The 25,589-nt window shown below is 44.6% G+C and overlaps 1 protein-coding gene across 4 annotated transcripts in view; it reads right to left on the bottom strand.

The window, feature by feature from the left end:
- The window catches only part of CMIP (c-Maf inducing protein), a 116,333-nt gene that overhangs the window by 28,082 nt on the left and 62,662 nt on the right, over positions 1–25,589 (bottom strand). For 2 of the 4 annotated variants that reach the window (XM_085551856.1, XM_015874155.3), the window contains exons 3-5: positions 17,815–17,865; positions 3,189–3,350; positions 2,007–2,048 (exon numbers count right to left, since the gene is read on the bottom strand). In XM_085551856.1, coding sequence (XP_085407982.1) covers positions 2,007–2,048; positions 3,189–3,350; positions 17,815–17,865 — 255 coding nt within the window. Of the gene's footprint in view, positions 1–2,006; positions 2,049–3,188; positions 3,351–17,814; positions 17,866–20,572; positions 20,666–25,589 lie in introns of those variants that run through there. The other 2 variants (XM_085551857.1, XM_085551858.1) reach the window with 2 other exon arrangements.

The raw sequence follows: 25,589 nt of genomic DNA, 5'->3' as shown, positions 1-25,589 counted from the left end.
TCACACAAAGCCAATAAACCATGAAAAGAAATGTAGCACTCTTCTTACTTGGAAAGACCCTTTTTTATCAAAATCAAGCACCAAACTTTCTGAAAGTTGAGAACAACTATTCCTTTTTTACTGCTATGCAAACCAATGTGGCTACGCTTAGCAAATGCATTGGAGGTCATACCTGGCACTGAGAGTATAATGATCTTATGTTGTTGTTGCTTCCTTTCTAAATTAGAAAACAGTACTAGAACAACGTATTCTCTCTACATGATGGTGCCTTTGGGCTTTTCCGATCTTGAGCTAAAGGGATTCCCAATACCCATTTAAAAGACTCCAAACATAGCAGCTAGGACATTTTGTATCGAGTAACCAAACACCAGATATTTTATCTGGATGGCGTGTGGAGTTCTACCATAGTGGACTATTTCACTTTGTGCTTTCCTGTGTATTTCAGCCTCAGTGAGTTTGCTTGAAATGTGTCTCACAACAGCCACTTTCACAAGCAAACAGGTTAAGATTAATGTGAATTTCAACAGTGAAACCCATATGGACCTGCAAAGACCTGTCTGGGAAACCACGTAATATTTGTGAAGCTTCTGTTCATTCTGGTGCGCCAACCATGTGTAACTAGTCACTTCCTCACTTCCTCTGCTGCTGGCCCAGCAACAGTGGCCTGCTGGAGAAGGCAATGCTATGCAATGAGACTAGAGCACGTCTCACATCACCCAGCTGTGGGCAATATCCCTTACCAGGAAGGGGTGAGTATTAATATTGATCTGTTCCAGCATCATATAGAGAAGGAAAGATGCTTTCATCTACACAGCAAATCACCGTGTACCTCTATGACATGACACATATACCGATAACAGCAGTACTTCCTAATAATAACACAGTTTAGCTGTACAGTGGCAGAAAACACCAACTCCTTCATGGCTGGGCACAACCTGCAGCAGGGCATGACTGAATGAAGCAGCCAGCCCTTGGAACCAATGATAAATGTCAGCTGTAAGAACCTTCAGAGGCCACCTAGTCAAAACTCTCTGCTCACAGCAGGGTTACCCAACATCTTTACTTAAAAAGTCCTTCCCCCAAAACACAGTTCTAACTGGAAGTCTGAACTAGAGGAAAATGAAAGTTACAGCAGATGACAAAGAGAAGTAAATGCCGCTTTAGAAACATCTCAGTGACTGATCCCAGCTAAAATGGTATCTTAAGCAGCAGCTAAACACAATTCACACCTCCTGGCAGTGACACGCTGCCTTGTCGCTTTGCAGAAAGATCCAAGGAGATGTGATACCATCAGGCGGTAGAAGTTCTAGATTTGATTACTGGGAAAATCTCCTGGAAATTGCCAGTGACTGAAATTAAATTATGGTGATGGGGAAGCAATTTCCACCTCTCTGATAAATTGTTGAGATTCTGTATTTTGTTACACCGAGGTTGCCATTTGATTCACTTTTTTTCTATGCCTAAATAAACACAACTTAAAGAAAAGATGAAAGTTGAGGAGGGTATTACTATAGACCAAGTGAACAGGGGGTTAAACTGCAGTGGCAGACACACATAACCATACTTGCAAAAATCAAGCACTTGCTCACATACCATCAGAAATTGAGACATTCTGTATATGGCAGCATTAGCCCCTCAGGAAACTACTAAGCCTAAGGGTTTTATAGGGCACATCTGGAAATGATGTTGTTTTGACTATTTAAAGTACGTATACAGATACAAACATAGCACTCTGTAGCCCAGGAAGGAGACCATTTTGAGAGAGGATTAACCCTTCACATGCTGTGCTGTTTCAAACAAGGAAACTACCGTGAAACATGGAAAGAGAAACAACAAGCCACATGAAAACTGATAGTCCAAGTGGGGTTTGACCCACCCTAAATTCACCAACATTGATAGAAGTGCTTTCATATTTCCCTTGCTTCTCTAGGATAGAGGCTTAAGCAGTAAGAGAAGTGTTATCAACCAACACAGATTCATCCTCAGATTTGGACAGAGTTACTCACCACAATAATGCTCTCATGGTCTTGAGTGGTTAAGTTGTTGTTCTGAAGGGATTAAACAGAAGAAATGAGTGAGCAAACAGTACTGAGCTGGTACACCAGCATACCCTGAACTCAGATACCATCAGGCATCAGAAGGAAGGCTCAAGGCTGCAATTGTTTATTTTAGAATAGAATTAATCCTATTAAAATCATTCTCTTAAAGAAGGTCTTATACCATCTGGTACGAGGGGCTGTACAAGTTTCCACTTCTTCCTAAGCACCATTTGATTCAAGGCTCCACAGCCATGAAAGCTGAGCAGGCAGCAGGATCCCAGAGCAGGATTCAATTAAATGGAAAACTAAAGCTAGTGATAAACTTCTTAAAGCTGTTTTCTGCCACCAGGCTGTACATTTCTAAGACAATTAGTAAAAGAATTGTTGCACACCATTTTTGGTAGTAAAATAACTGCTACAGTTTTCCAGAAGTTCCTTCTTCTAAAATGGACCTGATACAAGCCAATAAACCTACTGGAAGTCATTGGTTTTGACTAATGCAGTGGTTTTGGCTCCCACAGCAGCATGATCCATTCAGAGGTCACGAAGTTTTAAGCTATTAAGATCTTAACTGACTCCAAGAACGCCAGCAAGCAACTTTTATGGTTATCTCAAAATCTTTGCGCATCAGAACTGGGACACCAAAAACCTGCCTGGCATTGTACTTCCAATCCATGAGAAGTTAATTATTTGAAACAGATGTAAATAAGGAGGATAGATGCCTTTGAAGAAGGAGGATTCTTTTCTTTGAGATAACTGGTAATAATAGAAAGCTGCACGATGAATTTATTAGCAGATACATATTGTTGGCCTTGTACAAGGATGGTCAGCCATGCAAACAAAGCCAGTGGAATAGAAGTCAAAGGGAGTTTTACCACTGACTTGAAATAAGGCTTGAATCAGATCCATAACAAATTCACCATGAATAACCAAACAAAACCCCATAGCCTCAAGAGAAAACACATTTTGTTTCTGGAAATAAACCTAACATGGATCAAATTCTCTTTTCCTCCAACAAGTACAAATTCCACTCAAATCATGAGCAAAAGAGTTTTGAATGACCAAGTTAAATCAAAACCCAAGCGTGAGCTTTTAAAGTACTTGTCCCTCATCTAAAGGTGACAGTGTCTTACAGGAGCACGGTCATACCTCTGAGAGCAGTTTTGAGACGATCTCCAGTGGTGCTTGGTGAATAGAATCATCCTGGAGCGGAGATGTCAGCGCCATGTCCACCAGCGTCCTGATCTCCTTCAGCACCACCTCCCAGCGGCTGGGGTTGCTGAGCACCTTCTTGTATTTGTATATCTTCTTCTGCAAGGAAAAGGAAAGGGTCATGTTAACGGCATCTTGAGAAGCTGATTTAGATATTCTGAGTTTTGCCTTTCCTGTTTGCTAAAAGGCTGTACTTAAACACATTTGAATGGAAAAGAAAACCAACTGTTTCCTTTTATTTTGAAACAAGTTTTTAAACTCCACAGCATTTCTTTCCACCATTTTCTCCCCAAAACACCTTACTCCTCAGCCTAAACACAGGTACTTCCTACTGCACTGGTTCCAAAGCTGCAGGACCTTTGAAAGGGAGTTAGTCACAGGGATGAGGAGGTCAAAATATCAGTCCAGAGATGTTTTATTCTGTGCTGCTCATTGATGAATTTGCATTCAGAACGAAGAAAAATCAAGTTCATTATGATGAATTCCCACTGATCCGCAGGTGTTTTTTCCATCCTTTCCTTGAAGGCTCCTGAGGAGCTGTGTGTCTCTGGTGGTGACAGCAATGCACTGGCTGGGTCTTTAAGCCCTCCCTGCAGCAGCATTTCAGCACTTCCACAGTCAGGCTGCCCAACATCGTTCCTCACTCTTTGCTGGCTGCTTTGAGCTCCAGGCAGCTCCCACCAGCTCCTCAGCAGCCACACTGCCACACAACTGCACCGCGGGCTTCTGGTTCTTATAAATAGCGCTTCCCAGAGGAAGTCCACCCACCCAAATCCCCAGAGGTGACTTGATGAAACTGTAGAAGTTCAAGGAAGCAATGACTGGAGTCCAAACACTGCTCCTGATGACAGCACAAAGCACATGGAGCAGGACTTGCCAAGGCACAGGCCTCAAGGCCTGCAGGGCTGCGTTGGCTGCCTAAGCTCCAGTTCACAAAACTGCCCATTTCATGCAGCTTTGAAGATTTGGCTGAGCTTGAATAATCAATGTGATCAAGTGGACTTTGCAAAGGGGTTGAGCTGCTTTGTTCAGTTTTGGGTTGGGGCTTTGCTACGTGCATTTTCCCTTCTCCTTGCTGCCGGGCCCATCCCAGCAGGATGCTCAGTGCTTCCCTGCTACAGCAGCAGCTGTAAGAATGCTCAACACAGAGCACAGCCACCTCTGTGCCCTATCAGAAACACAAGAAAAGAGAACAATGCAGAAAAACAGATTTCAGATGCTCTGGGTTTTTCTGCACTGTTGGAGAGGGGAGAAGAGAGTGGCACTGGGCTGACACGTAAAGGCTGATAAAGCAATCCAATTATCTTTTTAATTGAATTCAGGCAAGCACAAAAGCATGCTGGCAGCAGTTCACACTTCCAGCACATTTTAAGCCACTGACAAAATAGAGGAACAGCAAAACATGCTGTGGACACTATCGAATGTGTTTTGTATTTTAGAACAGAGCAAAAACCTTTGTACTTCCAAGCTCCTTGGGGCAGGGAGAATGCACCTATGGCTTTAAGCTGCCAGCACTACTTCCATATCACCACAGATTTCTTGGAGTCTTTAGGAAACCTGAATCACAGAGCACCCCTTTTTGCTTATCCACAGTGTCTCTTTTTAGGGTCTTTTTGTTGGATCCACTCCAGCACAAAAGAAAGCCAAGCATCCAAGGCAAGGGAGGCTTCCTTTCCTTTTTAGAGACAGCCATGAAAAATTAAAGCTCTGCTGATGCTGACGCACGTAAAAGAGAAGACAGAAGGAGCTGTGCTCCCTGCTGCGCCAGGGAGACCTACAAAAGCAGGCAGCCACTTACAGGCAACACTCAGGGAAAACCACCTTTGCGTGCACACCAGCAAAAAGTATCACACACTTCACAGCCTCTGCTTGCAGACCTCAGCACATCAGGGTGCATCACCAAGCCACAGCCCTGAGGGGACAGCAAAGGAGTTCTGAGTGATGGTGGGAAAGCAGCTGGAAATTAATAAAGAAATAGGGATGCTGTCCTGAGAAGGGTTGAACTCTGCTGTCCTGAACCTCTGCCCACGGTTACGCCACTGTTTTTCTCAGCAGAACGCTTTTCACCGTTGAGTGCCTTGCTGAAAGCCTCAATTAAAGCTCGAAGCCTATCAGTCAGATACAGAAGCAATTTGCTTTGTATCAGCGAGCACTTGGCCAACACTGAACCATCTGCTCTATTCTACCTGCTCTGATTCGGGAGTGAGGAGAAACAATTGCTCATGTGTTTCAAAACAAAGCTGCCAGGCAAAGACCTGTAGTGGAGAACAAGGCATGTGGACATGCGCAGGGAGCCTGTTCCCCTGGACACAGTGTGAAAGATGCCTTCACTTGCTCACACGGCATTCATCACAAGATTAATGTGTACAAGAAAAATCCTGGGCTGGGAATCCAGCTTCACACGGATTTTGCTAAAAGCAGCAGCTCCTGAGACCATTTATGTGAGTAAAAATAACACACGCCAGCTTGGAATTTGACCCTTCTAGTTACTGACCAGCCAGAACCACACAGCTAACGTCATTCCAAAAACCTTGCTAAGCTCACTCTTAAAACAAAACCACTGAATTTAATAAGTATCCAGAATAAGCAGCATAGGGAATAGGACACTGACAGGGCATCCTTCATTCTCAGATCACTCTAATTAATTAAGACTTGCAGAAACCCAAGGAGCTAAGTCTCAATCCTCTATTAGAGGAGGAGGAATTGAAGCCCACATGAGAAAAATTACTTTTCCAGTGTTATTAAGCAAGCATGTGACAAAAATCTGTAGGCAGTGGCTTTTGAACGCTGCTATGAACATAAAGCTCAGTAGAGTCTACGGCACAGGAAACTTTCAGCTTCTTTAAATGACATCTTCATATGCTTTTCCATCCCATAATGGCCTCATCTATAGCCCCTGCTCATTCATCGCTTCCCCACACAGGGACGATAGCACTGGTATTGCTGAGGAGTAAGAAATATGAACTCTAATGCACAAAAATGTGAGGCATGGCACAGCTGCCTTTCTTGACCCCAACAAGACCTTTCATGTAAAGAATACCTTAAAGCAGCCAGCACGCTTGAGCCAAGATGAAGTCGGCCTTCTTGATGACCAGACTTCATCCCTGCTTTGCTGCATTCTGTATTCTTGACATCCAGTCTTCCTGTCAGCTTATACATTACATTAGAAAAAATAACTAACCCTAATCCTTAATAGCCAGTTACATTTTAGTTCCCTGTTCTTCAGCCCTTTTCCACACAACAGCACCCAACTAATCACTTATTTTATGGCCAAGCAGGAGCTACAGCAGGGACGTACATGGCTCTGAGGGCCACGTGTGCCAGCAATTGTTTATTTCTTGCTGGGCAACGAGGGCAGTTCCAGCAGAAGGGAAAAGGTCACCCTCCTGCACGGAGGTCCCCTGGCACAGTGAGGGGTGGAAGAGCCAAGCTGGTGCTATAGCTTTATTTGGATGGAGCTTATGTGAAATGCAGGTGTCTCTTGCTGGACACAAGCGTACAGAGGAACAAAAAGCACAGAGAACTGGAACTGCTGCAGAACACTTTGTTAACATGCTGTATAATAAGAAATGGGAAAAGTTGCTTGCAATGTTCAACACGCATTTTGGCTTATCCTACAAAGGCCAGGAGCCATACCAAGTACTCTTGAGCACCACCTGCTGGCATCCTGGCTATTAACCCAACACCTTGAGGACAACATCCCCAGCTCTCAGCCAGATCCACATCCTGATGCTACATAAGAATGATCTGTTGCTAACTTGTGCTTCCCCATTATCCAGGAATAGGCTCAAATCAGCAGGTAGATCTACCGTATATATGAAGAAAAGCAACTTACTTGACTAAGTCCACAAAGAGTTCCACTCCAGGCGAAGGGCTGAGGCTATTTACATAGAGCCTCACAAATCAGGGAGCTTGGACTGCTCATATTGCAGCAAACTCCCGACTTTCTGAAGGTTTTGCACAGCAACACTCCCTGCCGCAGCTGAAATTACATAAGCTGGACATTTCCTGATCTTCACTCGGTGAAGGTCTACATAACTCTTCAGTTTCTGCCGATTCACATTAAGTATTCTTGAAAAAACTTGACATTATTTATGGCACTGAGACTGGCACCCGTGAATCTAGACCCTGAATAAATACACCAAGTGGCAGTCTCTGCCCTGAGCAGCTCATGGTCTAGATGATTAAAGGTAGAAAGGAGAAGCAGCGCAAGTACACTGAGATGATTTCCTTGTGCTTATTTGACAAGCAGGGACCAGAACAAGACTGAAGTCTTCTGGCTCTCAGGCCTCCCCGCTAATCACTAACTTACATCTAAATAAAAGCACCACCAAAAGCGTTGGTCAGCAGGGAGAAAGCTGAAAGCTGATATCCCCTTGCTGTGTTTCCCAATTGTAACATCCCGCCGCAAACCTCTTTTCAGCCTATATTCATTAGCCTCTTTTTTCCCCTATTTCGCCCTCCCCCCCCCCCCCCCCCCCCACTGCTGGTGTCTACCACCTTGCTCCAGACCTCAGCTAACCCAGGCACGAAACCCGGGACACTCAAATCAGCACTGTTTCAAAGCTACCAGAGTTCAATGGGTTCAGCAAGCAGTGACGTGGGTCGAGTTGTTACTAATACACAGGCTGGAACAACTGAACGGGCACTTGCCACAGGCACAGAGCTTGTCCTTTGCTCAGATACCACTGGGACAATACACTGCAGGAGTAAAAGAATGCTGAAATAAACAGAATTTTAAAAGGATGAGACGCAGATCCCATTTCAGCTTGGAGGAAAGGGAGAAGAGGACCGAGGGGCTCACAGGGCAGCTCCTCACTGCAACTGTGATGTTCATGTGCTGAAGAACTTGCTCCCAAAGCATATTATGTTTGCATTACATACGCACCCACCTCCTTTGATCAGAATTGTCCCCTGCTTGACCATCCTCCTGGGCTTCTGCTCTCTGATGTGTTCAAGACCACTGCAAAGATACCCTTCAGCAACAAAGAGGGATGAAAGGATGAGAAGGAAAGAATAGCCTACCAAAGGGATAGAAGATCTCAAATTTATAGACCCCACTGAAAACAAATTTGCATGTGAATATAGTTCATGTGCTTCCAAAAACTGAAGTCAACTTAAAAGTTGTGGCTTCCTTCTAGCCCCACATGGGGAAGGAAGAGTGTGCCAGTGCTGAGCTTCTCGCCAGCAAGCAAGCACAGGACCTGGGCTTTGCTTTCATTGGTCTCTTGCCTTTCTCTCAAATCCCTGCAGCCTTTTGTCACAAAGACGCAGGAACACAGCTGGCAGGTCCCAAAGCAGGTCCTGTAGCTGTGTATTTGAGATGCTGTTCCCCAGCTAGAAAATGCAAAACTGCAAATGCAGCTCCAGCTGTACTTCGCATGGACTAATGCACTTACTCTTGTAAAGCAGACCTGTCCACATGGGAGACGCTTTTGGCAGGGCCCACTTTGATGCATTCCCCGAAACCCTCCATCCCTGCTTCCATTTCCTTTTGGCAAACACTTCCATTCTTCAGGCCGCGGTTCCAGCATCAGCTTTACACTTCAGGTTGGCAAAACATCAGCTTTCATCCTGCACACAGCAACTGCTGTTCTGTATTTTTCAAACTGGAGCCAAGCTACAGTTTGTTTTTAATGTTGCTTTGGCTATGCAGAATTTCACTATGACTGCAGATAGGTTTCTAGCAGAAGCTGCTCCTCCCTTGCAAAAAAACATCAGTGTAGAGACAGTGCTGTGGTCTTGGGTTGCAAATCCCATGCAACATCTCCACAAAAGAATAAATGTTTCAATATGTGAGGTTTAGAGTGGTTGTTCTTTTGTCTTTAAGCTTAAGTCACACGGTTTCTTTCTTCCTAGTCTTGGGCAGGATGAAAAACTTCATTATAACTGACCACTACCACTGTCCCTCCTGTACTGGAGAGCTCTGCTCTGCTGCAGGCTGGTGGGGTTCACAAACTCCTCCTGGGCTGCTTTAAACTCCTATGGAGAAAGAGTGAGAAAATCCCCCAGGCAGAGGCTGCAGGAGTCGCACAGGGCAGGAACCAGACACCTGCTTCATCTGCAGCTCTCCGACAGCCTCTGACTCATCAGCAGGGGGAAGGTTCAGTTGCGCTGAGGCACAGATATCTCCTCCTTTGCAGGACCCCACTGCTCCCTGCTGCAGCATTTTGGGCCCTTTCTTTTCCAGAGCAGTAACTGCTTGGTTTGTACCCTGTCTGGGCATCGGGATCGCTGTGGGCACAACCCACAGCTTGCAGAGAGGGTAAGTCTGACATGTTTCTGCACTTGAGATTCTGCAGCGCACACTGCAGTCAGCAAAATCACATTCCACCAAAAAAAAAGAAGAAAAAAAAAAAAAAAGAATAAAACAAGCTATTGGATGAAAGGCAGGACTATGTGTGTACCACACACACCTCCCCAAACCTGCAGTGGACTAACTGCAATGCAGTGCGTGTGGAAAACAAATAGCATTCAACTACAGCAGACACTGCCTGACTGTGGAGCTTAGCACGAATCAAAGAAAGCAGAAGTCACAAAGCACTGTGACATTAAGACTGCTATGCAGGTGCAGCACTTGCTGTGCACAGACCTAACGCAACCAGCTGTGTTACAGACACCAAACAGAACTGCTCCAGGTTTCTAATACCTATTTGTGCGCTTTATATTCCACTCATGATGGCTGGGTCTGTGGAGCCTGGTCCTTGACATCCACCAGCACCCAGGCTGCGGTGGGAATAAACGACTTTGTCACTGCAGAGAAGAGATAGTGAATAGGAAAAAAAACAACATGCACAATCTTATCGTTGCACTTTGACCAGGTCTGCCAGAGAAAAAGCTGTGCACAAGGCCACCATGGAGAACAGCCAGGCACATACCTGCTGTGCAGAACCACCCCACTGACCAGCACCCTTCCCATCCCACACAGCACGAATGCTGTTCGTCACTGGGAAAGCACGGCACTGCCTTACTGCACTGCTGCAGAGTGTATGCCAGTCCTATTGGGCATAAAGGGACTCTGATCAGGGGAACTTGCCACTTGAGAAACCACCTCAAATTAGGATTAAGCAGCCACTAATGCTGCATGTGGTAGGAATTCTTAACAATAGATCAGCTCTGGAAGAGAATCCCAGTTCTGCTTTCTGGGAAATGCTGGTAAGCTGTGGTAGCACCAAGGAGCACACAGACAAATTATTTCTACAAATTCCTGCAAACCAGATTAAAAAGCCACGTCATCCCCTTCCGTTATTACTTTCTGCTGGTAGAAGTGGGCACCCTCACCTTTTCCTGCCCTCCTCCCCGCTCACCAGTCAGCAAAGCCTTCCAAATGGACGCTTACCCACCTTTTTCACTCTCTCCTCCTTGACAAATGCATTATTTTACTGAGTTTCTAGCACTCCAGCACCATAAATGGCTTTGAGATTGGCTTCTCTCTCATGTGCACCTGCATCATCAATGTCGTCAGCAAGAGAGATGTGCACGGCTTGAGGAGCGTGTTTGTGTCAGAGAGCTGCTGCAGAGCCTTAGGGAGAGCACGGATACTGGATACTGATTTGATGCTTGCAAGCATCTTAAAAGGACCTTGAAAAAAACAGGGTATTTCTGGCTTCAGATCCCTAGGCTTCAGAGCTCTGAATTTCCCATTTTCTCACAGGGAAATACCAGGTTTCAGAGCAGCACCTGCATCTGAGACACTCCCAGCATCTCATTCCACATTTTTATATCCCATCTCACTGCACCAAATCAGCACAAATCACCAAATCTACTGCAGTCCTTCAGCCTACTAAAGTGCCACCGGATCTTCTATTTGCATTCTTAATTCTACTTCATACGAATACTGTGTGACGTGCAAGACCCAACCAAGTGTGTGGTTAGCATGTGTGACCCTAAGGCCAGCGTCCTCACAGGGGACTCCAGATTGTGGGGTGCCACCACTTCAGAGCAGGGCTGATGCAAACAAGTCAGACAACCACCCACTGACTTTAACGCAGCCTAATAATGGAAGCTTCCCATATCAAATATTACAGTAAAGAGACATATGCGTATGCAACAGATACACAAACAAGAAACAAATATGCAAGACAGGAAAGAGAAATCTAAAACAACACCTAGATCTCCTTTGCTGCTTTGGGCTCCTTTAAGTCTTCTCCAGATACCCATGAAGTAATTGGCAAGAGTCCTCAAAACATCAATAATGCAGAACTGGGTCCCAATACAGCAGCTTAACAAGGCACTTAGTGCATGCCAGCTCCCAGAGTCAGGCTTTCACACCCAGTGCATCGTGTGAGCAGGCTAATTACACTCCTGGGAAAGACTGCCAGTGCTGTGTGTGTAAGACACCTGCTAAACACCCAATTTTTACCTTTCCTCTGCAGTTTGGAACCTGAGTGAGAGATTAATTCTGGTGCAGCGCTGCATTATGGCAGCTATAGAGGAGAAGCTGTGATTCAGTGAAACCAGTGGTCACGCTGACCTGGAAATCTTGAACTGCAAAGAATCAGCCGTATGGGCAGCCCTGCAGTAATGCGGAAGAGTGACTTGCCAGGACAAAAATGAGAATCCCCATGGCTGGTAGTTCAGCATTCCTGAGAAGCAACAATTGTATTTACTCCTCTTCAGAGCTGAGACTTAAGTACACAATAACAACCTGGCCTGTTTATTCAGCTGTTTTTGACACCCTTCTATCTTCAGACCTAATATTAGTTTGAATAGGATAGCATCCAAGTCTGGAGGTGAAAATTTAGAGCTGATCCTGATTTTGCTAAAGCAAGACAGAAAATAACTATTTAGCTTCTACTTGAATTTCACTGCTAGCTGATGAGCTGCCCTGAGCTCTGCCTCCTCCAAAAACAGTCTGGAGTTTAAGAAAAGGGTGGATGTGGCACTGAAGGACATGGCTAGTAGGCATGGTGGGGATGGGTCGATGGCTGTTCTAAGTGATCTTACTGGTCTTTTCCAACCTTGATGATTCTATAATTCTCACATCCCAAAGTGTGGGTGATGCTCTTCAGCTGCTGACAGCACCTCTAGCAAAGCAAGTTCTCAGCAATGAGAAGCCAGGCCAAGATTTTTCGAGTGACACCTGATAACACACAGCTTGAAACTGGCCAAACCTGCATGGGAAAGTGAGAGAGTCAATGGGCTTCATGCACTCATGTAAATGCCTTCAGCCAAAAGCAGTGGGGGAGAGCACCTAACAGCAAACCCCAACCAGGAGGTAAACAAAAGGCTGTAGGAATGATGGCCCTTCATGCCGCCTTTCCACAGGAAGCATAAAACCACCAGCACACACCTGTGGCCTCCTTTCATCTCTCTAGTGCCCTGAGGCGTTCAGAAACAAAACTGAATTCCACAGCTTGGGTTCCCACCAATTTGTCATTGAATCATACGCAGACATAGAAGAGCGGAGGGAGAAGCATTCATCACCCTAATTGTATAAGAATGATTTATTGTTTCACCTCCCAATAACAGAAAATGGGAAATTTTGTGCTGTACTAAAATACCTCGGGGTTTTTGGTTAAAGAAAGCAAAGTTATGGTTGAGACAACAGGAGTTGTGTGTGCTGTGCAGCCACCACAGAGAGGGTCTAAAGTGCAGCAGCCACTGCTTTGAGTGCGTGCTGATGAATAATATTTTCAGTATGAAGTACAGCACAGAGCAGTAGAGTTGCTGCAGTGTATCAAGGCTTCCTCTCTCAGATCGTAAATCAGGTGATTAAATACAAATGACAGATGTGGGCATTTTTAGCCATAACTGATGTGATTTTTTTTCCTGATCTCATAGTTTTAAGGCATGATTTACTGAGATTTAAGGCTATAAATTTCTTTAATGTCATAATTTAAATTCTATATAAGCCCCACTCCTGTATCAGCCCTATTTTTAATCATTACCATGGTGACAAAACCATAAAGGTGCTTCTACACAAGGAAAGCTTTACCACACTTTCAAGAACAGTTTCTCTTCGTTTTCTGTAGGTTTAAAGCACAGAAAAATACCCCCCCTGAACTTTCCCTGTTAGATACAGACACTGATACTCACACATAGCAGAGTAAATCACCTACTGTATAAAAATATTCTGTGTTAATGGATAGGGAATTCATAACCTGCGCACAGTAAAAACCAGAGAGGGTATCGTTATACAGGTCAAGTATGATTTTACATGACAAGCAATCCTTCTGCAATTAACAGGGCCGCTTGTGCATTGAAGTATCTATTTCCTGAAGACACAGATCAAACAATACCTAAGGGAACCAGAGAAATATGAAATCAAAATTAAAGTTTTTGAATGAGGGCCAATGATTCTTGTTTTAGCATTCGATGCAAAATGTTTGCAAATCCCAGATGACAGCATTGTTCCAGTTCCTAATTCCTGGGAATCAAAACATGGAGTCTGTGCAGAAAAGTCAAGAAGACATAGGCAAGCCTTTCTAGAAGATCCAGGTCACAGGCACACAGAGCTCCCAGCTTGAGTCATACTTCAGCCCCAGGTCTAGGCTCTGTGTCTTGTGTCAGCTCGGGACATTCCTCCAAGGCCTCCAACTGACGTGTTTCATTGCTGCATCATTCAGCTAACTAGGAAACACCAGCAACCCACATCTCATAGAGCAGGTTGTGTTCAGAGTTTACTATCCAGCACGCTAAAAAGAACCTGCAGGTGCACTCCCAACAAATGTAAGTCTAGACTTGTGCTGCCTACCATAAGACTAGACCCAACATGAGAAGACCTCAAGACTGTCGTTTTGAACCCAAGTGCAGCATGGTACTAAAACAGTAAGGTGGATCTTTCCATGATCAGTACTTGAAGCACCTTGTAGTAGCACTTCATGGCTTCTTCAGGGGACAGCACCTCTGTGTGCTACATGTTAAACAAGTACATAGAAACAGACCCTACCCCAAAGACAGCAAAATATAAATGGCCGACAAACTAGATGAATACTGCCTGGGAAAACACCAGGGTACATACCGGGTATCTGTGTGCGTCACAAAATTACAACAGCACCCAGCAAAGCCAAGCTTGGCCATAGTCATCCCCTACAGCAATGGCTGGTTGCCACCATACCTAAGCCTAGATCAGAAGGGGCAGAGAATTGCATGTGTTACTCTCTGTTGTATATCCACAGAAAATGTTGTTATCTTTATTGATACACTGTTATGACTTATCAGCTTCCAAGTACCAAAGATTACTTATCATGGTTTCAAACCAACCTCCCTGGTTGAAAGGAATACTTCTGACACAACAGATTAATGATTTGTTTGTATTTCAGGATCTGGACAGTTGCTAAAGTGTTCTGTTTATCCTCTGGAGGACAAAGACAGTTTGGCTTAGCTATGACCCAAAGGAAATCGGTACTTCTAAAAATAGGCTGAGGTGGCCAAAAACCCTCTAGGAGTTGTTGATACTCAGATTAAACAAGGAATTATCCATGGCTCTTAGTGGGAGGGTTCGAAATGAAAAACACAAAGAGAAAATGAGCTGATGAGGAACAGACTGCCCCGACATCAAGATTCTCTTCAACGAGCGCAGCATTCAAAGAGAGTCACACCTAAAAAGCTGTGTAAGCATCTTGACAGCTAGTTAGCTGGATGACACATAAAACCTCTTGGAACTGGATCTAAAACACAGATAATTACATGTTGGGCTTTCTTTTAGTTCTGTTTATCTGAAGCATCTCTTTTATTATTCCCTAAGCTGCAGAAAGAAATTGTTCTTCGTTTTTATTTCAATGTTTGTTTCTGGAACAAAAATGATTTCCAGAGTGCGGGCTGGCAAATCCCACAGAGTCCCACAATCCTTACAACTGCCACAAGAAAGCTCTCACAGACCTTGGCACCTTCATACGAGGCCGAAGGATACACAGAAAATGCCTGATCATAAGGAACTTCCCCAAACGTGTAACAATACAGCTATTCACTGGACCCAGCCATTTTCCTGGTCGCTCAGACAACATGCAAACCACAACCAGCTCCAAAGCCTTGACACATAGGAAAAGGAGGCAGAAAGATATTGACAGAACGCCAGTCTGCTCCCGCAGCTGTAACACAAGTATTCCTGTTGTGAGATCAGACGGGTATGCTTGAGGCTAGTCCCCACTGCTGGGAACTCTGCATATGGGTTTGCCAGCTATGAAGTGGGTTCTTCCAGCCTTGTTTACACAGGGCGCAGGGAGCGACGCTGGGCTCAGCCGGACCCACTGGATGCTTTCACCCCAGGAATACAAACAACAGCAAGCTCATCTCTGCTGAGTATTTGTTTTCCCCCAAGTAACTATGCTACAGTTATCTGCACCGTTTTGCATCTGTGTTCTACATCCCCGCAGAAATGCTTTGACCTATTATTTGCAAGACCACTGGACAAATATATCATTCATCAGCACAACCGCCCAATTATAATACAGCTGCGGCGATCTCTGTGCCAGCTGGTGCTTTGTGCAAATAGACTCATTCCAGCAGAATAGGCTTCGTAGTTTTGTGTGGGTTCCCTCACTACCTGCTTAATCATCAAAACATGCAAATTTCATGGGCACCTGGCTCCTACAGCCACAGGCTCAAAGCAGCAAGCTTCTCAAGGGCAGCTCACGCAACCACACTCCTCTGGTCTCTCTCTAGGCACAACATTTGTCGTGCCTCTTAGTTCTGCTGTGGTTTTACTTAAGGTTGCCCAGTGTCCTCCAAAGTACAGAGCAGAACGTTATCAGGTGTTCCTTCTCTCAACTGCTAAGCAACAAAACCCATCAAAACTACCTCCGTGCTTGCAAAGAGGAATTTGTTAGTGTAAAGTACCTGAGCAGTGACTAAACCCTGTCCTTGTTCTTATGGGAAAAAGCTACTTGCTATTCTTGGTAAAGGGAAGGTCTTTCAAATCAAGATAATGTTTCACTTGTTTTTCAGAAGTGAACTTACTGGGGGTGGGGAGGGAAGCAAGGAAGCAAAAATAAAATCTACTTTGCAACTAGTCAAATCACTCAGAGTTTCCCAAAATTAGAGGCTTGGTCAGAAGCATTGGAAAGTTTAAGAAATACTCCTTTAAAAACAACTCCCACAGAGCAGTGCTCCCTCTCAACAACCAAGAGGCATGTGAGCAAGCCAGGTCATTGCCCAGACGTTTTCTTCATCATTACATTGATGGGGGGAGTGGGCAGGGGGTGCTCAAGCTCTTCATGCTTTTCAGAGCTGCGTTTCCAAGCCTGATTTTTGCCTTGTTGTATGAGGACAGTGTGTGCTGGCAGCACATCAGTACCTCGCACGTCCTGCTTGATGACCATGTAGAATAAGAAATTCTGCATTTTCCTGATCACCTCCGCCTGCTGAAATAGGAGGGAATAAATGGAGATACTGCCTGTGTGCTTTAAGCTGCACTGCCTCTTTGTTATCCTCAGGAGTTGCAAAGAAAGCAAGACCAGAAGAGCACCGTGTTAATGATACTGTCAAGAAGCCAAAATACAGTGCCACACTGCAGCCCAGCCTTCTGCTATCAGCACCACTGTTACGTGCTCATTTCAGCAACTGGGGAAACAGGTTGCAGAATTTGCCAGTGGTCTGGAAAAGGAGTTGTCGACGCTTGGCTCCTGCTGATAAGAACCTGGGCCCGCTCAGAACACAGTTCTGACAGACCCCGACGGCTATGCAAAGCACACAAACACTGCACTTTTGTCACCCAGCTATTTTCCAACAACAGGAGTATCAGAAACACCCACAGCAAAACCGATTTGGTGGGAGGGACTTCCTTCTATTTTCACATGTGGTTGCTGTCAGCAGGCTGAAGTTTTGATAAACTGCACAGCTAACCTGGCTGACTTCACTGAAACCCCGAAAGGAGAAGGCCTGAGCTGCAGAGCTGCACTTTGGCATCGCACCACAGGACAGCGGAGACAGCCATGCTCAGCATCTGGCCACAGCTGATTTCCAGCTGCATCTCACATCCATACAGATTCCATCCAAAGGTCAGCAGCTTCAGCTTGTGATGAGGAATGTTCTGCTTTGAGACACAACACTGTCACTGTGACCCGCTGCCCCTGCTCAGAGCAAGCAGCTCATTGTTCTGGTGGAGCGCAAGAAAGGGCTGAGACCTCTGCAATGGAAACTGCCTTGAGAACTAAATAATTCCAAAGCATGGACACAGACTGCAGCATAACAGTAAGTAACTGATGTTACTTACAACAAGCAACTCTAAGAAATGCTCTTTCTCCAAAATTTCTCAAAACAAACAAACAAGAACCAAAAAAACATAAAATAAATCCAAGTGTACCAAGAGCCCCGAACGTACGCCAGGGCTGCAGTCATTCCATAGCATGTCACATTTCACAGTGCAAACCCAAAACCATTCAATAGCTATTCTACTTCTATATGAATTTACTCACTATCTATGAGATCATACCTTGATAACATCAAGCTGTGTAACAACTGAATGTGTCCACTTCATCACAGAACTGTGAGACTCACAGACTTTCTGATTTAGTGTTTGTGGAGGGAAAGAAACACTTATGGCTCTTGCAACCAAGGAAAGAGAAATGTTAAAATGTATTCTTAAAGATTTACAAGGAAATCTTTAAAGTGCAGAACTTACCCTCCACTGCAAAGAATGGAACCACTGATCCCTCAGGTAACTGTTTGCAGCCTGCAATAAAAAAAGTTACAAATAGAATCATTAGTTTCTATCAGTGTTTCAGATCACTGAGCCAAAGCTGAGCAAGTCACCCATGTGTGCCCTAAAAGCGGCAAGGTTTTGCTCACCGTGTTCTTCTGAACTATACGACCTTGGCCAACTCCAACCCCGGCCTAATTGGAGTGAGGGAAACTCTGCTCAGAGCTCCAGTTTTACATTATAACCAATTTATTTTCATAGAAAGCAATGACATGAAGACCTTGCTGCAAATATAAAACGCTGAACCAAAACCGTATGAAACATTAACCTCCTTGAAAGAGTGTCCAGTCCAAAGACTGTGAAAAAACCTCACTGATTTCAATCAGGTTTTGATCAGCTCTTTAATATCTGCAGGACATTCACTTTCTCCATTAATCACTGGAGAGCAGAGGAAAAAGACGGGCTGACATTTTACTGGGGACATACTGTTTCTTTCCATTCGCAGCCTCCCTTCTCGTGCTGCTCCCCAGCTGGCCACAATGTGCTTCCATCACACCTCAGCTCTTTGAGTGATATTAGAACAGAGAGAAAAGCACAGCACGGGCAGACATGCACATACACGCATGGGCTGCTCGCAGCAACTGCACAAACGTTGCAACAATCGCTCCCAGGGATCACCCGTTTTTGTCCGTATTAAGAAGAGCTGCCAGAAATTCCCAGTGTTCGTAGCCAACCAAGGAACAGTTCAGCACTCCCAAAGGTCAAAAGGCTCGGTATCAAAAAATATAAAAGCGTCCACAGTGACGTAAATACGCATGCCTTAACAAGGTGACATAAGTTTGAAATATTTGAGTGGGTAGAGATGCCCTTTGGCTTTTCCAGCTCTATCTTGTCCCTGCCAGTGGGCAAGTTTCACTTGCAAATCAAAACGCTTTACACAATCAGTGAGAATTAAAGAACAGCCTGTCTGTCTGTATTAAAAGGGTATGGTTTCTTCGCCAGAGAAAAGCCACATGCTTCCAGCAATTTAAAGCATCCTTCAACGATTTTACTCTCCAACACCTTTTTAGATAAGTATTCTCTGCAGAATGGATTTCGCTTCCTGACAAAGTTCACTGATAACGTCAAGAATACTAGAAGGAAAAACGTTGCGTGGTTACCAAACCTGTGTTTAATCCCAAGGTCAGATACTGATCTCACAGTGACACAAATTTGGACCGATTTCTCGGGACTAAATGCAGTAACGCTCCTTTTACATCTGTATTACACGTTACTTATTTTTATATATAGATGGCAATCGATTGCTCCTCCAGCAGATCTCTAGGCAGTACAGCAGAATTCATCTGCCATGGTCTGGGTTGATCACAGCATTTATCCATCACAGAACTTCCATCTTGTGCAGAACGTCAACACTTCAGAATACGAATTTGCTATCACTTATATATATTCAAGATAGATCTTTTACCTAAATATGTTATAGAATTTAACTTCATTTAATATGGCTCTTGCTCTAAATATAATAAAAAGGTCCAAAATAATTTAATACAATAGGACATGAAGGTCATTTTTGGACAAAACACACTTTCATTTTCTCTGGAAAAAAAAAAAAAATAACCCTTCTTGGAGGGGGACAAAAACTCCAGCAATGTTTTCTGGACAAACATCCCTGTCAAAGCAAGTGCTCATGATGATGCTAATTCGAGTTTTGAATATCGTTACCCATGGGAAAAACCTGTCAGCCCGCAGGGAGAAGAGGAGGAACAGAAGTGGCCACAGCTGAAGTACAGAGTGTCAGCTGGAACCATCGTCACTGCCAGTAAAACTCTCAAGAACTGCAACAGCTGGTATTTGTAGTGCTCTGTCCGGAACTTTAAGTCCATTAACAACTTTGTCAGGATATATATATAAGTATTTCTAAGCACAGTAACCCAAGCAAGGCCAGAAGCCCACAAACCACTGGGCGAGTGACTTCTAGTGACTTGCTCCTGCCGCCAGACTAAGCCACGCTCCTCTAGGAAGCCAGAAATGTTCTGCTCTGAAAGAAATTCTTGTCTTTTTGGCCAGGGTGAAGCTAAGAAACAAATTCCTTCCCCTCCAGGCCCCACTCCTGCCCCAAGCTTTGTATTCCAGCAGTACTTCTCTCAATCAGACAAGATGCCACCCTGCCTTAATCCCTGGTCTGACCATTACAAGCCTTGAAGCCAACAACCACTCAAGCCTCTTGAAGAAAGAGCAAATGCTAGAGCCCTATAATGGGAACTGCTGAGAACTGTTAGTTACCCTTATACTTTTGGGATGTAATTAACTGCAGATTGTAAGTATGCCATAAAGAAATAGAATGTGTAGATAGATTTTGCAACCAACTGGAACCTTAAATGGGCTAACATAAACTGTTAGAGAGGACAACAGCATCAGCCAGAGACATCAGTGGAATGCAAATACAGAGAAAACCAAGAAAACACAGTGTGAAAGACAAAAACAAACCAGTAAAGAGTTGAAACTTGAAAGTAATGGCCTTCAAATAGCATTTTAAAAGAAAAAATCAGGAAAGTGACAGTGCATCTTCTACAGTTAGACTACATGTCGGCTATTGGAAAGGAGAACTGACCAAGGAAGTTTGCACCAGTTACAACTCAAACAACTCTCAAACTAGAAGCTTCCAGAGTTCAAGCCTCTTTTCAAGATCACTTCCAAGGAAAACAAAGATAAAGAAGACAAAGCGAACACAAAAAAACCAAACCTGTATGGAATTCCCTTTTCTATTAGCGATCAGGAGTCGATGAGGAACCTAGAACGCCAGTTGTTCCGTCAGCGGCTCTTTCCACAGTGTTCAGCACAGATAGGCAGAGCTCCTTTAACCTCAGCAGCACTATCAGGATGGAGCAGCCTGGCAGCAGCTCCCTCCACAAGCACTAATCCCGCTGCACACCTTTCCGCCTGGCCAGCCACAAAACCACAGCTGGCTGCAGGGAGTACCCGACCTCAGCAAGGCTCAGCCAACAATATGTTCCAGCACAGCATCCCACATTCCTCCCTCTTTTTCAGGTCTGTACCAACAAAGGGAGCATTCAGACATATTTCTTTATTACTGGAAGAATCTCAGGTGCTCAATGGCCACCACAGCACACACACTGATCCCAGGGGTCCAGGTTACAGTATATTTCAGAGGCTGAAGGCAATGAGCTCCAAACCATACAACGTATTTCATTCCTATCTACATAAAATGGCACTTTGGGTACCATGTGTGTTTTAGAGCCCACTCCTGCTCCAAATTTTGATCCAGAGAGCAGGCAAAGAAGGAACTTGTGCAGGGCTGAGAAACAGAGCACCTGAACCTGTGCGAGAAAGCAAGCACTAGAGGAACGATGGTGAAGACCTGAAGCCAATATAGATATTCACAGCTCTGCTGACACCAACGTGCCTGCAGCAACCAGCAACAGCAGAAAACATCACGTCCATCACAGAACATGTGCCACGCTACCAAGCCTCTCTAACAGCAAGTCAGCACTAAGCAGCATCATTCACTACAGGCATGCGCATTACTCAGAATGCAAGAACAGGCTTGTCCACACAGCAGAAAGTTCCCATGTTTCTCCCTGCAACAGCATAATCTCCTACGGGATTCTGCCACCTGAAGAGATGTGGCAATAAGTAGGATTTGGGGATCCAGATTCTGTTTTTTGTTCTCACAGGGTTTATTCTATATTTCTATTTCTCTCCCTTGCTTGCTCTCTGGTCAGCAAGATGTCCTGGCTCTATGGCTTTTCATCACTGGATGAGTTTTTTGTCATGCTTTCCTCGTCACATCTAAAGAGATGAGGGGTTCTCCAAGGAGACTGAAACCCATCCAAAAAGAGATGACACCATGGGAGAGCACCATCACAATCAAAATACCAAAGCCTCTTTCCTGAGACTCTTCCTACATTTGCTTCTTTATAAGCTTACAATTATAAGCTTCTCCCCACCTCAATCACTTTCAGTAAGTTGCTGCAGCTATTTCACTGTCAATAGCAGCACCGCCTTCATCCGCATCCACACAGCACCACAAAGCACATCGTGCCTTACAAATGGAAAGCAAGTAAACAGCACGAAGAGGACAGTCTATTACTGATACTGAAGAGATCACGCTTATTTAGCTCTTATTTCTTGGCCAAAAAAGCTTGTGTGCGACAAGCCAGCTCCAGCCCTGTCACGCCTGCTATCTTCTTTGCAGAAAAGCAAAAAGTCCACGAGAGCTGATAGCTTCATGCTGGGAGAACCAGGGATCAAACCAGGGCCAGAGGAAGGAGAGCATGACATTCTGGTGAAGAAGTCATCCCTGGCCATCCCTACTTGTCCCTGCTGTCCCAGCACACACAATAGATGTGCTGAGCTCCCTAGCTGTGTTGCCAACCTGTGGCTTGCATGGATGCTCAGGCAACCCCAAGCAGAAAGCACACCCACCACAATGACATTCCAATACCAGCCCAGCCCAGATGAAGCCACGTGCTGCCTGAGAACCAAATCCTCCCCTGAAACCCAGATAGATGCATCCCATTATCATGATCTGATTTCCCAAGAGCTGCATCACTTCTGGCACTATTTGTCAGATCTCACGTGTTCAGGTGGGTTGGGATAGGTCAGTATGCTTGGGGAGGACATCAGGATGATGTAAGGAAAGGTAATGGCACTCCTCCTTGTCTGACTCATTGGTGTGCAGTAATAAGCCAGAAATAGGCCCTGGTGATAGCAGATGGAGGAATCCAACACAGACTCGAGTCTCTCTGGTGGCATTTCTCATGCCTACCGCAGACACACACGGAGGATGTCCCAATGTCACACAATGACACCCTCCCAGGAGAACTGCTGGGAATGAACTTCCACTCTAAGGGAATTTCCAGCTACCTGAAGTTTGCTTCTGCTTCAAACCAGTGAGACAGAAGGTGAAATTCTAGACTTCTCTGCAATCTGGAAAACGTGTGATTCACAACTACTGAAGTGCTTCATTTTATGTCAGATTATACCAGTAATGTCCCGTGGTATTAACGGATTAATAAAATATAGCACGTACAAACACATAGCACAGAATTAATCAGAAATATGAAATAAAACATGGAGTAGAAGTCAAAAGAATTCATTTAAACATTTTCTTACACACAAATCTCATTTAGATTGAGCATTTGAGGGGAAACAAGAACAAAACCAGCAAACAGATTTCACCACAAGCCCACTTCAGAAGCAACCCTGGGAACACTCTTTGGACCAGTCTGACTTGTTCCTCCATCAGGCACTTCCTGACAGCACTGCCTGCCATTACATCAGAGCGCTGCTGCTCCGACTAGCAGGGCTGAATGGCTTCATAAAAGATCCGAAGTCCCAATTTCCCATAAATATATTGAAGTGTCTCAGAAATCTGAAAATAACCGAAGCATGAAAGAGCTGATTTCTCAACATCTCAATTTCCCAATGCCTCACTGAACAGCTCCTTTGGATACTCAGGGCTGTGTGTCACATATAGCAGGGCATGGCTGCTGAATGTAACTACTAGAGAAACCCATTCTTGCACTTTCTGAAGGACACTTTGTATAGTTTTCAATAGTATTTTAGATTTGTGAATACACATTACGGCTGTATATGAAGAATCTATTTTGACATTCCCTCTGATCCGGTCATGTTTGATGAACCCAGACACTACTGGGGACTAAATCATACTAAAAACATTTTCAAAGCCTGTGTTTTCAGTTCTGTTGAAATTCCCACAGAGTCATAGTGTAACGTGACCCATCCATTCTACACGGACAGGCCACAAAAGAAGAGCTGACTGCACCTCTGTGTCAGTTCCTAGGAGGTCACAGAGCAGGCCACTCCAATTCCAATTCTGTATGCCCCAACACAGTGCCTTAAAACTCAGCAGGGAGCTGTGGGTTCACACTTCATCTTCTTTCCTATTAAGCAGGATGGTAAAGGCAGCCACCATAAGCTATGGAAGATTAAAAACTGAATTTCAAAAGGTAAGATAAACCACTCCAGCTGTTGAAATGGATATAAACACAAACATCAGTAAGCAAACTTATGGTGAATAGGGATCAGAATTATTTCAGGAAAAAAAAAATCAAAATTGTCCGCCTTGACAAATAAGTTTCTCTCTAATTAATTCAATTAACGCATTGAGCAAGGAAGATTTTGTCAACAATGAGGACCCTAATCTAGCTGTTGGGAAACCATGGTTTGTCTGTCTGCCTTCCCCAGTGTCACGCACCGTATAGGCTTTTCCTACCACAGAATCAGGACTTAGGTGGACTTGCAGCAGCCTGTCTGAAATTTGGCTCCATACACTCCCTGGAAACACCTCAGATCAGCAAGTCGTTCTGAGACACAGCAATGCACTGGCATCAAGCAGAGGCATGTGTGCATGCACTGTGTGCAACTGGACACTCAACTGTGCTCCAAGGATAATGTAAAGGTTGTGCAAATGCTACTCAGGCAACAGGAGAGCCCACAGGATTAGACATCCTTAGGTCATCCCAAACCCACTGGAGATGCAGTAGGAGAAGGACTGTATCCCCGATTTGCAGAGCTGCAGAACCCCATGATTATAGGGGGCTATAAGAATGAAAGGTACAGACTGTTTAGTAGGGTCTGTTCTGACAGGATAAGGGAAAATGTTTTCCAACTAAAAGAGGGGAGATTTAGACTGGATATGAGGAAAAAGAGAGGCAGTGATGCACTAGCACAGAGAGGTGGTGGGTGCCCCAACCCTGGAAACATGCAGTGTCAGCCTGGATGGGGCTCTGAGCAACCTGACAGAGCTATAGGTGTCCCTGTTCATTGTAGGGAAGTAGGACCAGATGACCTTTAAAGGGCCCTTCCAACTCAAACAATTCCATGATTACACCAGTGAGGTAAAGGAAAAAGGAGCTCCAGAAACATCCTCCACAACGGATGTGGCCTTCCACATACACACGTAGCCATTTCTGAGTGACGGTGTGTTTGCCATGTTGAAAATCATCACAACCTGATGATATTTTTATGACTCTCCAAAACAATCCCAATCCCCCCATGGAGGGCTGAGGTCAAGCTCTGTGCTCCCTTGAGCTACTGGGAAACAGCTCTGGGAATGAATGGGCCCCCCAGCCATTCAAAACAAAGGCAGAGGAGAGCTGGAGTCATCTTGGCACTACCAAGTCTTACTCGTATTGGTTTCCCACAGTTTAAACTAATCTTTTCTACCCAATTTCTGCAGAAATCACTCAACCAGTCTGCTTACAATCCTAGCCACATGAAATGCATATACACAATCATGACTGTATATCCAACTGAAAAAACAAAGGGTAACAGAACAATTTGTCTCTGTGACAATGCTGAGAACTACTCTATAAGCCAAGCTGGAATCACTTCAGTCTTTTTCAAGTTATAACTGCTTTTAATTCTTTGGGGGTCCATCAGTTGAGTCTTCAGTTACTTTCCTTTCCTTAATCTAAAGTAATTCCAAAGGCCAAAGCTGTGGAATGCTCTTCTGTCACTACAACTTAGAGTGACCTAAGGAGCCCTATAAGCCCTCACCAGCGGATGAAGATACCTGGAATAAAGAAAATGCATTGCCCCATGCAAACCATAGAATCATTGAACAACCCAAGTTGGAAGAAACCTATAAAGATCATTGAGTCCAACACCTGGCTCCACATGGAACCACCCAAAAATCAAACTAAACAGCCAAAAATCTCAGAGCAAAAAAAAATCTTGAACACCAGCAGCTTCTTGAACTCCAGCAGCTCGGT

This window comes from Coturnix japonica, chromosome 6 (assembly GCF_054131305.1).
Source record: "Coturnix japonica strain WE chromosome 6, WE-NBRP24, whole genome shotgun sequence".
In the NCBI taxonomy this organism is placed as follows: domain Eukaryota; kingdom Metazoa; phylum Chordata; class Aves; order Galliformes; family Phasianidae; genus Coturnix; species Coturnix japonica.
Note: the sequence above shows the minus strand (reverse complement) of the source record. Positions and strands in the feature narration are given on the sequence as shown.